The sequence below is a fragment of the Hemicordylus capensis genome, chromosome 4 (genome assembly GCF_027244095.1).
Source record: "Hemicordylus capensis ecotype Gifberg chromosome 4, rHemCap1.1.pri, whole genome shotgun sequence".
Classification (NCBI taxonomy): domain Eukaryota; kingdom Metazoa; phylum Chordata; class Lepidosauria; order Squamata; family Cordylidae; genus Hemicordylus; species Hemicordylus capensis.
The window spans coordinates 49434380-49448454 of record NC_069660.1 but is presented as its reverse complement, the minus strand read 5'-3'; the positions used below and the strand labels follow the sequence as shown (position 1 = coordinate 49448454).

General features: G+C 45.4%; 1 protein-coding gene across 4 annotated transcripts in view; it reads left to right on the top strand.

Moving 5' to 3' along the window:
- The window catches only part of PHF20 (PHD finger protein 20), a 115159-nt gene that overhangs the window by 89718 nt on the left and 11366 nt on the right, over positions 1–14075 (top strand). For 3 of the 4 annotated variants that reach the window (XM_053245571.1, XM_053245567.1, XM_053245568.1), the window contains one exon: positions 8120–8255. In XM_053245571.1, the coding sequence (XP_053101546.1) occupies positions 8120–8255 (136 nt within the window). The remainder of the gene's footprint in view (positions 1–8119; positions 8256–14075) is intronic. The other variant, XM_053245570.1, reaches the window with a different exon arrangement.

Sequence of the window (14075 nt, the reverse complement as noted above, 5' to 3'; positions counted from 1 at the left end):
CAAATGCCCCCCACGCATGTGAAGGGGCAACCACATTCCCGGTCTTCATGTCGTATGCTTCAGGACCAGGAGGATTGCACTGGGGAATCATGTCGGTATCAAAGCCGCACCAAGAGACAGTTCCAGATCGGCGGTCGCCGCCGGGACCTTTTGTCCCAGCGCTGGTTCACCTGGCTGATATGCCCAGTTCCCCATCAGGTTCAACCCCTGTGCCTCAGGACCAGTCAGTCCCAGGGAACCCTACATCGGACAGCTAGGATAGTTTGCAGGAATCGGAGGCTGTCTCCCCGGGTTTGTCCCCACTTGATCTTCACTCGGATTCAAAGCCAGTTTCTCCATCAGAGGACCTGAAAATGTATACCGCCTATATGACCTGTATGGCGTTGACTCTGGGGGTGAATCTTGGTACCCTTCAAGAAGAGGAGCTGGACCCCCTGTTCAGCCTGATTGACTCAGAGGCCAAGGTGCCTGATGCCATGCCCTTCAACCTGGCCTTGTTGAAAGTGGTGAAAGCCCACTGGAAGAAGCCTAATACTCTCTCTCAACCGAATAGGCTCCTGGAGAACTTCTACAGGGTGCAATTCCAGGAGGATACAGCCTTTTTGAAAAGTCACCCTACCCCAAACTCTATCGTCATAGAGGCCTCTTTACAGAGGTCCAGGAGTCATAGCCAGTCGACCCCAGGTGATAAGGAAGGCAAGAAATTGGACTCCTTTGGGAGAAGACTTTATTCTGCTGCAGCCTTGCACTCGTGTGGCAAACTATCAAGCATCTAATATAACCACTTCTTGTGGGAGAAAGTGAGTCCTTTCCTGGATCTCCTTCCTCAGGATAAGCGGGATCCTGCGATGTGCTTTCTGAAGGAGGCCATGCAAGTCTCCAAGCAGGAACTGCATTCTACCTGTCACTCCATGGAGTGTGCCACTAGTGATGGCCACATTTGTGGCACTTTGACACCACGCTTGGCTTAGGTCATCTGGTCTTCACTATGAGGCTCACGCCTGGGTGGAGGACTTGCCCTTTGAGGACTCTAGCCTGTTCTCGGAACAAACCAATGACACGCTTCAGAAAGTGCAAACGTTGCAGAACACCGCACAATCCATGTCCTAAAGCTCTGCATCGCCGAAGCTACAGAGAACTTCCAAATGGTTGCCTCATCAGACGCAGAGAGCGCCGGCTCACCACCAATCGCCTTCCAAGTGGTCCTTTCAGAGCAACAAGTTCCCCCTCAGACACAAATCAGGGGGACAACACAATAAGCCAGCCTTCCAGAAACCTCGCCCTAGCGTCCCGCCAAAGAAATAATGACTTGGGGCACCTCGTCACCCACCTGCATCCATTTGCAGTGAGTTGGGACAAGGTGACTACGGACCAGTGGGTCCTTACAGTAGTACTTTTGGGATGCACCCTGAAGTTCTGTGGTCCGCAACCGGTATCCGGGACGGCGGTGACCCTCCCCCCCGTACCCCAGAGTTGGACCAGGATGTCACCTCTCTCCTAGAGAAGGACGCGATTGAGGTCATGTTGAATCCAGATAGTCCTGGTTTCTATTTCAGGTATTTCCTGATGCCAAAGCCGGACAGCGGTCAGCGCTCTATCTTAAACCTCAGGGCTCTGAACAGGCATCTGGTCTACAAAAGATTCTGGATGCTAACGGTGCCTACCAGCATGACCGTCTTGGACAGGGACATGTGGATGGTCTCACTGGACAATGTGTCTTTTGGCACATACTATCATGGGTCCATAAGGCCTCAGCATCGTTGCTTCCTGCGATTCCAAGTAGGAGAGATCTCCTATCAGTTCAAGGCATTGCCATTTGGCCTGATTACTGCTCCTCGCTTTTTCACGAAGTGCCTGGCCCTGGTCCTACAGGAACATGGCCTGCAAGTACTGCCATACCTCTACGATTGGCTGGTCGTCGCAAATACAGAACAGGTGGCCTTGGAGGCCCTCAAGATCATGATCGATACCCTCCAGGAGTTGGCGTTCCAGATAAACTTCAAAAAGTCTCAAATGGAAGCTACTCGGTGGATTCAGTTCATTGGACTGATATTCGATATGGCCTTGGAAAAGGTCTTCCTCTCGGAGGCCCATATCGGAGACTAGAAGCGGTCTTCTCGGTCAGAAGCCCGCAAACCTTGCACTCCATACAATGCCTGTTGGCCCACATGGTGTCCAGCTCTTAAGTTCTACCTCACGCACATCTTCGGATGCGCCTCCTTCAGAGGTGGTTTTTGGATGTCTTCGATCCTCTTTGGGATCCGGGTCATCTTCAGTGTTCGCCTCCTCTGGGGGTACGAGCGGTGGTCCACTGGTGGACATAGGTCTGGCACCTAAGCGTTGGTGCCACTTTCCAGGTGCCTCCTCCCTCCTGAGTGGTCACAATGGACACCTCGGAGCTCGGTTGGGGAGCTCACCTGGATGGCCTTTGTCCGAGTGGCCACTAGTCTCCAGAGGAACGGATTTGACACAAACTATCTGGAGGTGTTGCCGATTTTCAGCGCACTCAAAGGTTTTCTGCCCCTGTTGGGCTGGTTGGTACTAATTCAGACTGACAATACGATGGCGAAGGTCTACCTCAGTCGCCAGGGTGGCATTTCCTTGAGGAGCCTTCTGTCTCTGGCCATGAATCTGTGGCATTGGTGCCTGGAAAACGGGGTGTCACTCCAGGCAGTGCATATCCAAGGTGTCCTAAATGTTCAGGCAGATGCCCTGAGCAGGTCAACCATGGTCTCCCACGAGTGGATGCTGCATCAGGGTATTTTGAGGGACATCTTTGTGGATTGGGGAGTTCCAAGTTTGGACCTTTTTGCTTCCCAGGAAACTGCACAATGTTCCCTCAACTGCGCCGGGGGGAGTGGGTGAGGGCTCTGCGGGAGATGCTTTTGTCCAGTCCTGGGCTGGATCTCTCCTGTACGTTCCTACTTCTTCCCAGAGTCCTGCGCAAGCTGCGGGTGGATCGAGCCAAGGCGATCCTGATCTCCCCGTGGTGGCCCAGGAGGCCTTGGTTTCCGGCCCTGACGTATCTAGCAGTGGACTCTAGACGTTTACCTGTCCAACCAGACCTGTTGTCTCAGGAACAGGGGCATGTGCTACACCCAGATGTTTGGTCCATCCACTTGACGGTGGATCCTCCCAAATTCCCCTTGAGACTACGAGAGGTGTTGGTAGCTGCTAGGAAGCCGTCTACATGGAAGTCTTATAATCACAAGTGGACTCGCTTTGTGTTCTTTGCCACCCTGTATGGGTTTGATGCTTGTAATCCGTCTGTACAAGACATTTGTAATTATCTGTTGTCTCTTAAGGAATCTGGGTTGAAACTTTCCTCCCTTAAGGTATATTTGGCTGTCATTGTGGCCTGTTCTTCTGACTGGATTTTGTGGTTAAATGTTTACTGAAACGTCTACAACACTTGTTTCCAGACGATCCAGTCATGTCACCGGCCTGGGATCTGTCTGTGGTTCTGGCTGGTCTGCCAAGGCCACCCTTTGAGCTTTTGGCTTCTATTGACCCTTGTCTTCTGACTTGGAAGGTCGCTTTTTTGGTGGCCGTTACCTCCGCCAGGAGGGTTAGTGAGTTGCGGGCCTTGCGGGCTGACCAATCATACCTGCAGTTCCATAAGGACAAGGTAGTACTCAGGACGGATGTCAAGTTCCTGCCTAAGATGTTGTCCATGTTTCACCGCTCGTCCCCACTCACTTTGCCCTTGTCCTTTCCAAATCCTTCATTGGATGTGGAGAGGCAATTGCACCATTTGGATGTACGTAGGGCTTTGTCCTTTTACATGCAGAGATCTGCTGAGTGGAGGAAGTCCCCCTCTTTGTTTGTTTTGTATAATGGGCCACGGAAAGGGCTACAGGTCTCGGCCCAATCCATGTCCTGGTGGATAGTCTCCACTTTTGAATTGTTTTAATAACTGGCCCGTAAGCAGTTGCCTGCCCCTGTGAAGGCTCACTCTGTTAGGTCCATGGCGGCCTCAGTGGCCTTTGATCGGGCAGTCCTGTTGGATGCTATCTGTCAGGCAGCTACTTCGGCTTCACCCCATTCGTTTATTCAGCATTATGCTATCAGTGTTAGAGCTTATAATTATGCTGTATTTGGCAGGAGTGTCCTACAATCGATTTTCAGCTGAGCTGCTTGTCCTGAAATAAATTCTTCCTCGTTCTTTACCTTTTGCCTTTGTTTTTCCCCTCCTCCTTGGGTGCTTGCTTGTTATGCGCCCATATGTGTAGAAGACAGAGACCACGTTGAAGAACTACAGGTTACTCACCTGTAACGTTGATTCTTCTAGTGGTCATCTGTACTTCTACACGCCCTCCCGTCCTCCCTGCTGAAGCTTGACTCTGTGACTGAGGGGATGAGGAGTGCCACAGCCACATATAGCGGCTGGGGGTGGGGTTCCTGCCCAAAGCAGGAGAAATCGAACTTGTTAGATTCCAACGTGGTCTCTCTGCAGGCACATAGCCCATATGTGTATAAGTACAGATGACCACTAGAAGAACCAACGTTACAGGTGAGTAACCTGTAGTTTCTGTTTCTAGGCAGGTTAAAGTCTGCTTAGAAACATATGCAAAAATACAAACAGAATAGTAGGATTGTGATTAAATTAGGCCAGGACAGATCAGTTACATAAAGAACCATAATATTAATATTATGGACTATTTTCTAACTTCGTAAACATCAGTTTGTCTTTAAAAAATTACACAAAATATATCCTTCTAGGTGTTGTAAATTAATATGTTATAGTAATCAGATTTGCATCATTATTAAAGAGGGAATTTTTTCACACAATGCATAATTGACCTATGGAATTCTCTGCCACAAGATGTGGTGACAGCCAGCAGCCTGGATGGCTTTAAGAAGGGTTCAGATAAATTTATGGAGGAAAGGTCTGTCATTGGCTACTAGTCTGAGAGCTATAGGCAACCTCCAGCCTAAGAGGCAAGATGCCTCTAAATACCAGTTGCAGGGAGCAACAGCAGGAGAGAGGGAATGCCCTCAGTTTTTGCCTATGAGCTTACCAGTGGCATCTGGTGGGCCACTGTGTGAAACAGGATGCTGGACTAGATAGGCCTTAGGCCTGATTTAGCAGAGCTGTTCTTATGTTCCTAGAAGTTTCAGTGGAGAACTGGATTTAAATACTTTTTAAAAAAATTAAAATTGGCTTGATTTAAAGCAATCCATCTTGGATGATAGTAGATTGTGAGTGTGCAGTGAAGCAAATGGAAACACAAAAATGTTTATCTGAAATGCATATAGTAGAAGTTGTTTACCCTGATTATTTTGCAGCTCTCCCCTGGATAGCCAAACTGTACTTAGCAGGAATGTGTAGAACGTTCCACGGTTGGAAAGTTTTCAAAAGGACCGTTTCCATCTCGAAAGGACCGTTTCAAGTGTTCTGAGTTCGTCACAGGACACTCTTTAAAAGGGGGGCATGTTTCAAGCTCGGAACAGAATATCCCATTCCAAGGCGGAACTTTCTGACCCATTTGGAGCACCATTTTGGAATCCAAAATGGTTGGAACATTCTGGCAGAACAGGGTTGTTCCACGGGAACAACTGGCTCGACTGGTTGTTCTAGCAGAACATTCCATGCATTTTGCATTCCATTCTGAGCTCAGAACGGAATGCAAAATGTGTTTCATGCATACCCTTAGTCCAGAGTAGATCCCTTTGTGTGTGCTTGGTAATCATATTATATAGATTTATATAGTTTAGCAGGGAATACTTAATACTGAACCTTACAAAGGAGCTATGAAATATAAATTTAACATGGCATTATTTGCTAATAGGGTAGACTATGTAGGATATTAATTATCTTTTCTCCCTGTACTTTTCCTTTCCCTTTTGTTCAGTGTTTTAATTTCCTGGAACACATAAAAAATGTTCTGATCTATGTGTTTGAGACCTTTGCAGTTCATTGTAGGGTTGTATACTAATGTAACAACATGCAGAACAAATTTTAAAAGATTTCAGATTGACGCTTTTAATGGGTTCTTTGTGGACAAAATCTCTTGTATTTGGGCCAACTTGGATTCCACTGTTTCTGCAGAGTCTATTAAGATGGTGTCCAGCAATCCCTCTTGCAGTATAGATTGGATCAGTTTCAAATGTGGTGCCTGATGATGTGGATAAGCTGCTTGAGGCTGTGCGGCCTACCATTTGTTCTCTGGATTCTTGCCCTACTTGGCTGCTTCTATCTAGCAGAGAAATTGTTGGAGGTGACCTAGTTAATATCATTAACTCATCGCTGAGGGCAGCTAGGATGCCTCCTTGTTTGAAGGAGGCAATGATTAGACCACTTCTTAAGAAGCCTTCCCAAGATCTGTCAGTGATGGATAGTTATAGGTCAGTCTCCAATCTCCTGTGGTTTGGCAAGGTGATTGAGAGAGTGGTGGCTAACCAGCTCCAGGCAGTTTTGGAGGAAACCGATTATCTAGACCCGTTTCAAACTGGCTTTAGAGTGGGCTGTGGGGTTGAGTCTGCCTTTTGTCGGCCTGATGGATGACCTTTACCAGGGAATTGACAGAGGGAGTATGACTCTGTTGATTCTTTTGGATCTCTCAGCCGCATTCGATACCATCAACCATGGTATCCTTCTGGATCACCTGGGGGAGTTGGGGATAGGAGGCACTGCTTTGCAGTGGTTCCACTCCAGCTCTCAGGCAGATTCCAGATGACAGAGCTTGGTGACAGTTCCTCTTCAAAATGGGAGCTATTATATGGAGTCCCTCAGATCTCCATTCAGTCACCAATGCTTTTTAATATCTACATGAAACTGCTGGGTGAGGTCATCAGGAGATTTGGTGCAGGGTGTTATCATTATGCTGATGACACCCAAATCTATTTCTCCTCCTCAGGAAATGGCATTCACTCCCTAAATGCCTGCCTTTGGGCAGTAATAGGCTGGATGAGAGATAACAAATTGAAGCTGAATCCAAGCAAGACTGAGGTGCTCATTGTGGGGGATTGGAATTTGAAGGAAGAGTTAGACCTTCCTGTGCTGGATGGGGTTACACTCCCCCAGAAGGAACAGGTACGCAGTTTGGGAGTGCTCTTGGATCCAGGCCTCACCCTGGAATCTCAGGTGGAGGCTGTGGCCAGGAGCACTTTCTATCAACTTTGGCTGATTCGACAGCTGCGTCCATTCCTTGAAGAAAACCAGTGTTCCCTCTAAGGCATGCGCACATGCACGCGCTTACAAGTTTTTTTATGTCCACTCAGTTAATTTTAGATCCCACTCAGGTTGAATCAGGAAGGCCGCACTCTGAATGCATGTGTGCACACACTGCCTTGATACTGCCACCCAGAACAAAACTTGTTCCACACACAAATGAAAAAAAATTAATTCTCTGAAGAGAACGATCTCAAAACAGTGAGTTCTAAACGGCTTGGGTCCCGGCTGCCTTAGAGAGCACCTTCTTCTGTATACTCCCCATCTCACGTTGAGGTAATCTGGAGATATCCGTCTCCAGTTATGTCTGGTGGTGACTCGGAACCGGGCCTTTTCTGAGCTGCTTGTGGCCTGTGGAATGCACTCCCCGGCAGATATCCACAGTTTAGGCTCACTTTCAGCCTTTAAGAGAGCCCTAAAAACTTACTTGTTTGGCCTGGCCTTCCAAGGTTTTAAAATTGTTTTAAAAGTATTTTAATTGGTTTTAAATGGTTTTAAATTGTTTTTGAGTTGTTTTTATATTGTTTTTAGCACTATGTCTTAAATGGTGTGTGTTTTTATTTTTTTAATTCATTGTACACTGCCTAGAGCCTTTGGATGGGGCGGTTTATAAATGAAATTAATAATATTAAAATGCCCACACTTGGAACCTGAAGTTATTCTTCTTTTATACAAGGAGGGATGGGTATTTTTCATCCAGCAATCACCTGGAAAAATATTGTTAAATTTGTATCTACAATGGCATTTACACTATAATATTTGGAAACGCTATTGTATCTTTATTTTTACTATAGCAATTCTAGTATTTTATTTTTATTATTTGCAGAGAAATAAGCACAGACTATGAATATACTATCTCATAAGCCTCTAAAGTATTTTATAAAGCTGTTATGTGTATGTCTTGTTGATCTAATTCTGGTTTTATTTCTGTTTGATTTACAACAGTGTGAAGAATGTCTCTGTTGGCAGCATGGAGTCTGTATGGGCTTATTAGAAGATAATGTACCTGAGAAATATAGCTGCTATATCTGTCAGGATCCTCCAGGTACAAAGATTTCTAAGGTTGCAGAGTCTTCTAATAGTATGTAGTAACTTTATTATTTTATATATCTATTTAAACAACATGTTTATTTTTTTCCTGTTGCTTCACATCTTGTTATTGTGCCAGCTATTTTAAGTGACTATACATCTGAAATATGCATTAAAATCAGTATAACTTGTTAATCCATATTGTTTGGAGGGCTCCAGATTAAATTAATATAGGATCTATCTTTGAGGTGATCCTTGCTCCCTCAAAAAATGGGTTCTGTGCCTGTGCAGTAACTGCCTCGGAAGAATTCCAAAGCTCCATGAGGCACTCTTCAGCTCCAAGAAATCGCGCACATAGTGCGACTGTTACTTTTAGTTGGAGAGTACCTTCTCAGTTTCTTCTCAACCACCATGCTGCTTGTATCATGAAGGATTTGCTCTGCTTATTTCCAAGTTCTTGTGAGACAAAATTAACTTAATTATTCTGGCTTTGACCTACAGACTTCTTCACAGTTTCTTCTTTGGATTTTGTCTTAACTTTATTCATTTATCATTGAAATCTCTGGCTTTTTGACAACCGTCTGTTTCTGGTTTCTCTTTCGGACTACACTTCAACTATTGGTCTAATGGACTCTAGACTTTTTTTTTAAGTGTGCCTCTTACAGAGGAACGCTACCCTCCTCTGACAGGCATGATGAGTGTTTACTTTGCCTAGGTGAAAATCACAACATGAGATCCTACAAAATTGGTTTGGATTTTTCAAAGCAAACATGGAAAAGCAGGGAACTCAGTCTCTGGATAGCAGTATACGGAACTGCTCTTCCAGCTCCATTGCCAAAGTCCCTGCTTCCATCGACGGCATCAGTGTCAACCGACCACTGACCCTCGACACTGGGGGATTCCCTTACAGCCGTGACTTGAACTGCTCCTCCTGACAGAGAACAAGGAGACTCGACGTTTAAGAAACTTGAGGCTGTGCAGGACCAAGATCGACACCACAAAAAGTGCAGACATCTTAGAGGAGACTCACCAGGCTCATTGAGCTCCGAGCATCGCTGACTATTGATGTCAGCACAACCATTAACATCGACCCTGAAGATGTCCCCACATATTCCTTCTCCATCAACTGTGCAGGGAGAATTTCAGAGCTTGCAAGGCACTCTGCAAACCACAAAACCCTCAATATCCGAGGCTTGACATTGAAGTCGGACAACAGATCTATCATAATTCTTCTAATGTTTACATCCTTATTGACTCCACTATATAACCATGCCAACATTGATTATGTACGTTGATTATGATTATGTTTTATTTATGTATTTTTATTTTTAAACCGCTTTGTGAACTTCGGTTGAAGAGCAGTATATAAATATTTGTTGTAGTAGTTAATGCCAGCCATTGACAATCCCGGTACAGACACTGCCGACATTGACAGCATCAACAACATCGAAGACACAAGAAACCCCTACTAAAGGTCAGGCACCCAATGTGTTACCTATTGTGATCCTAGAACCACAAAAGCAAATTCAATTCAGAGGAGTGACAAAAAGGGCCTATCTATGAGGGGACAGAAGGGAGTTCACCCTTTCACTCAATCCAAAACAAAGAGTTCATACTGTTCAGAGGCTGTTCGGTCTGATGGCATCTTGCACAGCCACCGTAATTTACAGAAGACTCAAGGTGCGCCAACTCCAAAGTTGGTTTCTATCAGTATTCAGCCCAAATGTAAAAAGCCAGAACATGTTGCTGACTCTTCCACCACTTGTGATACGATCCCTGCTGCTATGGTGGACCAGAATGGACTTTCTATCTGTGGGTATGCCTTTTGAACTGCCGACTCCATCAATCACAGTGACACCACTGAAGGGCTGGGGAGCACACTGTGCATTTCATGACCAAGGCAAATGGACACTGCAATAGCAGTTCCTATACATAAACTTTCAGTAATTGCTGGCATTACTAACACCCTGAAATCCTTTCTACCCCTATTGAAAAACTGAGTACTACAAGTTCTGCTGGAAAGCACAGTGGTGATTGCATACATCAACCACCAAGTGGGGACAGTCTCCTGGTCCCTCTACAATCTAGCCTTACAGCTGTGGAAGTGGAGCATAAACCATCATGTGCACACTATTGCCCTGCACATCAAGGGTGTAGACAGCCCCGTAGTGGATGAGTGGGAGGTAAATCCGGAGACTCTCCAAACCATCTTTCAGAACTGGGGAACTCTTTTAATAAATCAGTTTGCAATGTGAAACAAAAAATGCAAACACTCCTGCTCCAGGGCAGGCTTAGGGAAGGATACAATGGAGTATACTTTCCAGATGTCATGGAGGAAACACCTGTGCTAGGTGTTTCCTCCTTTTCCCCTGCTCTCCAAGATCATGAGCAAAATATTACAGGAAGGGGACACTGCATTTTACTCACCCCGTGGTGGCCCAGACAGCCATGGTTTCCCATCCTGCTGCATCTGTCACGGGGTCAACAACCACAGCTCCAGAATCTTCAGCTGCAGGGATCGGGCAACATCCTCCATCGCAACCTCCATGTGTTGAGCCTAACTGCCTGGAGGCTGCATTCTTAGTTACCTCTTACTTTCCTTTTTTCTTAACCCTTTCTATGCCTCTGGAGAAATCTATGCACTCCTTGGACATCAGAAGGTCCCTTCTGTATTACTTGGACAGAACAAAACCTTTCAGAAAAATCAATAAACTATTCATAATCTATAAGGGAGCAAAAAAAAGGACAACCTATATCAAGAAAGATATTATTGCACTGGCTCATGGAGCTCGTCATCCATGTGTTACAACAAGCAGGGTGTCAAGCCTCTTTCAAGGGTGAAGGTGCACTCCACTAGAGCTGTCATCACGTCTGCAGCCCACATGTCAGGCATAAACATGATGGAAAAGTGCTGTAACCATATTTCAGCACCTACCACCATCAAGGTGAGCCACTAATCACCCATTTTGTGAGAGAACATAGATCATCTCAAAGATAAACAGGTTGCATACCTGTAACAGGTGATCTTTTTGGTAATCCATAATCACTCACAATACCCTCCTGGCCTACTCTGCTGCTAGGATACTTCCACAGTAATAGTGACTTACCTGGCTTATCTGGACCTTGTCCATCCACATTGTTCGCCCATCGCAACAGCCAATCAGGAACTGAGGAGAGGGCGTTCTCCCACCTGAAAAAATGGTTGCACCACACATGCGATTTGGCAGAGACTGCCTCATGGAGCTTTGGAATTATTCTGCAGGGGTTATTGTGCAGGTGCAGAACCCATTTTGTGAGTAAACATGGATCACTAGAAAGATCACCTGTTACAGGTTACCAACCTGTTTTTCCTCCTTGTTCTTTCTAGTAGCAACTTCTTTTGCCTTCAGTTGGGAGGAAGAAGAGCAGCTTCCACCATAGAGAATGAGTACAGTTCTGATTATGATTTTCTGACTCAGAATTAAATTCTGTATAATGAGATTTGCACTTTTAATACTGTATGGTTATTTTTTTGTCAAGTAAAAGAATTTCCATCTGCTAATCACTAGCAGAGCTACAGCTAGGTAATTTTGGTCTCTGGACCTATTGGACTTCCATGCCTGCCCTGCAACTATATATACATTTCACCACAAACCAACAGATCTGGGCCAGAGAGCATTTGAGGTGTGTGTGTAGGGAGGGACAGAAGACTACATAAGCCCCAATGGATTCACACAGCTTCTTGATCATTCACAAACTAATTGGGACACAACATGTGTCCCTTGCTCCACAGTTCAAACACAAAACCAACTTGGACATATAGTGCATTCATAAGAGAGAGAAAATTAAAACCACAACCCTTGCTTCACAGTTTTCATGCAGACATTTTGGATCACAAACCAACTTGAGCATAGTGCATTTGTAAAAACAAAATTGTTGTTTGTTTATTCAGGTATAATACTTAGTTACACTTTCACTGAGTCTGAAGTACTCTTTCTGGCAGCCTTACTGTGGAAGGGGGGAATCCATTAAAAATCACAGGAATGACCAACTCTTTGTGTACCCAATGTCAGAACTCTAAGCCCAGCCGTTCTGGAAACAGAAAGTGTTGGGGGGCAGGGGGGGCGGTGTACATTTTTATGAAGGCAAAGGGCAGAGTTCTTAACATGGGGCTGGAATGATGATCTAAGGGGGGCTTCAATTCCAGATGTTTTTGTTCTTTTCTACCATGGAAACAAGCCTCATAGGATTTTTTTTGAAGTTTTTTTTTTTTTAAATAGCAAAAAAATATCATTGAAAATCAACACATTGTCCAATCCACTTCAAGATCAGTACACAGAATCTAACCTGTCCTACATCTGTGCTAAATTTCAGAATTCTAGACCAAGCCATTCTGGAAATATCAAAGGGGGGTGAAAAGAGGGTGATATTTCCCCTTATTTATGAAGGCAGTGGGCAGACATGGAGGTGGGATCATGGTCCAAGGGAGCAGCTTCAGTTCCAGCAGTTTTTTGTAATTTTTTGCCATGAAACAAGCCACTTTTTTAAAATTCAAAAAATCATTAAAAACCAACAAATTGACCAATCCTCTTCAAAATACATCAATACAAAGAGTCCTGGTAACCAATAAGGAGGTAGTAATTGGAAGCAGGACTGGAGGAACTTTGCTTTCACTTTATTTTTGTTTGTTACTTTGTCTGCCAGAACATCAAGAAAACTGTAAGACCTGTTGGCAACACAGACTCTGTTCTGCCATTTGTTGGTGTCTCTTGTCCTGGTCTGGGGCCTTTTCCCCTCTCCCAGCTGATTGCAAGACCTTTTTCAGCTGGGTCTGTTGGTTGGTGGGGATGGACTATTGCAGCCATTACTGCTTTAAAAGTCGAGGCTGAGCCATAGGCACAGCCCACGGCAGGCCACCCTTTGGTGGCAGCCTTTGGGATTGGGCGGAGGCTCTGTTACATGTAGTTTTATCCTGATATAGGTATGTGTTTTGGTTTATCTGGAGATGGGAGACAGGAGTGGTGTTTGGTACCCCTAGGGTGGCTATTCCATTAGTGATGGGGATCAGGAGATGTGGCGTTGGCAGGGCAGCAGGCCATTACAGGGGAAGGGAGATCAGAAACGTAATAGCTGTTACCCCTTCCAGCTTTTTGACCTTGGTGACAAGTACCAACCAACCACAGAACCTTACTTTACTTCTTTTCAATGCCAGGTCAGTTCAAAATAAAACAGAAATCATCCAATAAAACAGAAATCATCCACAACTTGATTATGGATAATGGAGCTGACCTGGTTGTGGGAAGTTAGTGGTTCAGACTGGTCCCAGCTTCTCCAGCCAGGGTACTCTGTTGTGGAGCAAGTGAGAGGATGTGGGCGGGATGCTGGAGTGGCTGTGGTAAATAAGAATAATATATCCCTTACCAAGATACCTGTCAGGGAATTAGCCTATATTGAATGCTTATACCTAAGTCTGGGGACAAAGGACCGATGAGGATTTCTGGTGGTATACCATTCACCCCACTGCTCAACAGAATCCCTAACTGAGCTGACTCACTTGATTGCAAAGTTGGCATTGGAGTGGTGGTAGGAGACTTCAGTGTTCACCTTGGGACCACTTTGCCAGGAGTCGTTCAGGAGTTGATAGCAGCCATGACAATGGGTCTGTCCCAAGTGGTCTCAGGGCTGACACACATTAGGAACATAGGAAGCTGCCATATACTGAGTCAGACCTTTGGTCTATCTAGCTCAGTATTGTCTTCACAGACTGGCAACAGCTTCTCCAAGGATGCAGGCAGGAATCTCTCTCAGCCCTATCTTGGAGATGCTGCCAGGGATGGAACTTGAAACCTTCTGCTCTTCCCAGAGTGACTCCATCCCTTAAGGGGAATATCTT